General features: G+C 36.2%; 1 protein-coding gene across 1 annotated transcript; it reads right to left on the reverse strand.

The window, feature by feature from the left end:
- Window positions 1-336: 336 nt before the first annotated feature.
- On the reverse strand, window positions 337-1,566 carry LOTGIDRAFT_146259 (hypothetical protein; the record flags this gene model as incomplete). Its single annotated transcript, XM_009066172.1, has 1 exon — window positions 337-1,566. A coding segment is annotated over one exon (1,230 nt), but the record flags the coding sequence as incomplete, so codon positions are not given.
- Between the last annotated feature and the right edge of the window lie 530 nt (window positions 1,567-2,096).

Consider the following 2,096-nt stretch of genomic DNA (forward strand, 5'->3'; position numbering starts at 1 on the left):
TTCTAGTTGATCTGCTATCTTCGAACCCTCATCGTATATGTCATTATTCCTTTTTCGTGTATCCTTTGGTCGAACAACGACAGCTTCCTTTTTCATTGTTAAATTTAAATTCCCATCTCTTGAAATTCCCTGAACTAAAACTGCCTCTGGGGGGAAATCACCAGCTTTCTGCAATCTTCCAGTAACAATAATCTCGGTTCCGTCAAAATATTGATGGAATTTGTTCTTAGATGTTGAATTCAGTTTAACATACCGACTGTCGTAGCTAATTAAAACATCCAACAAAAGAGGATCCTTTATTTGCATGTACGCTTTTATAATCTCATCTCTTGCTGTGGTATCTTCAGGTATTTTTGCATAGATTCCACGGTTTTCTTTTGTTAGTTCCTTCAAAAACTTATCGTCCGAATTAATACCAAATCCTAAACAATAGATAGATATGGAGCCGTCATTCTCACTCTTTACATTTTGCAGTATTTTTTTTCTGCTAGTTACACCTACTGTTGCCCCTCCATCAGTAAGGAAAAATATTAGCTGCGCTCGCCTACTCTTATTTGGAAGGGCTTTCAGTGATATAATAGCTTCAAGAAGAGCATCATTAATAGCTGTGCCTCCACCAGCTTTAATAGTATCACGAACTAGAATCATGGCCTCCTCGATGTTCGTTAAATTCGCCTCAACAGGATAATCAAACAGTGTTGAAGTGTTACTTTCAAATCTTAAGATATTGAAATTATCATCAGGATTTAGGTTATCCAAGATGGTCAACATTGATTCACGAAGTTGCTGAATTTTGATACCCGCCATAGATCCACTGGTGTCTAATACAAATAAAATGTTCTTGTCTATTGGTTTCAGTCCACTCGGTGTAAAATAATGAACGAAGTATTCATCTTTGACATCAACCATACCAGCACCCTGTGTATAATTCAGATCATACGTAATGATTACTTCTCCAGCTACTCCTTGGTTTGAAGCAGCTAACTGTTGATCTCTAGACAGTTGATAGAGAAGACTTCTTTTGGTTGGTGTCTCTAATAAACTCGCTAAATCAGAACTTGCGTCGTGAAAATCGTTAGCCATTGGTAACATATACGAAAATGTTTCAAAACCTTGGTCTTCTAAGAAGATGGCGTTCACCAGTAAAGTGTCCACTAATTGGCCGGGCTCTACAATAAGTCTTTGTTTGTAATGTGAACCTTTTCGTATTAACTGTTCATAATAGGTAACTATGAAAGTTGTCTCTTTATCAGCAGCCAGAGTTAGATCAATTTCGAAAATGTTTCTTTTAGGGTCGTCAATTAACCTTTTTCTGACCTGTGCTGTTAATGCATTCTGTGTATTGGTTCCGTTGTCTTCCGTTGATATGTTTTCATTCAAAACCATTTCACCAGCATATTCTACACCATCAATGATTGCACTAAAATTTGCTATGAATGTATCTTTAGGAATCGGCAAAACAAATGTTGAATTAACTGTTTCCGAGTGTTCGTTTTCAACATGAATCGTATACCTCACAGTAGCAAAATGGTTCTGTACAAAAGAGTTGATAAAATAGTTTTTCATTGTAAGCGTTTTATCGTCATCTCTCTTGAATCTCTCCAGATCGTCCCTGACCAGATTCGCCGAAACACATCCACTACTTATAAGTAATACAAAAATGAACTCTTTAAACATTTTGAGTTTTTCCGATTAGTATGTACACTTTAGCTTACTGTTTGCTTAGTATGAAACTTCAAGCAGATTGTTTCTTCTTTTATAGAGTTGCAAAACAAAGATTGTGCACGTTTGAATAATATGTTTGTGACGACGAACTATTAAAAAAACATTATTACCACACCCTGCTTCCATTTTTAGGGATTTCCATGTTAAGGGATTGCAACATGGAAAAACCAACCCCAAATACTAATAATAGTAGATATCATCACGAACTTACAAGTGAATACAGTCAACATATTCGACATTGCAAATGTTATAATGTGGGTGTTCCAAACGTATACAAACTTTCAGTCAGTTCCCTAAAATACCAACCGGGCAGATACTAATAATAGTAGATGCTGCCACAAACTTCCTCAATTATACCATACCACCGCTAT

This window comes from Lottia gigantea, assembly GCF_000327385.1.
Source record: "Lottia gigantea unplaced genomic scaffold LOTGIsca_738, whole genome shotgun sequence".
Taxonomy (NCBI): domain Eukaryota; kingdom Metazoa; phylum Mollusca; class Gastropoda; family Lottiidae; genus Lottia; species Lottia gigantea.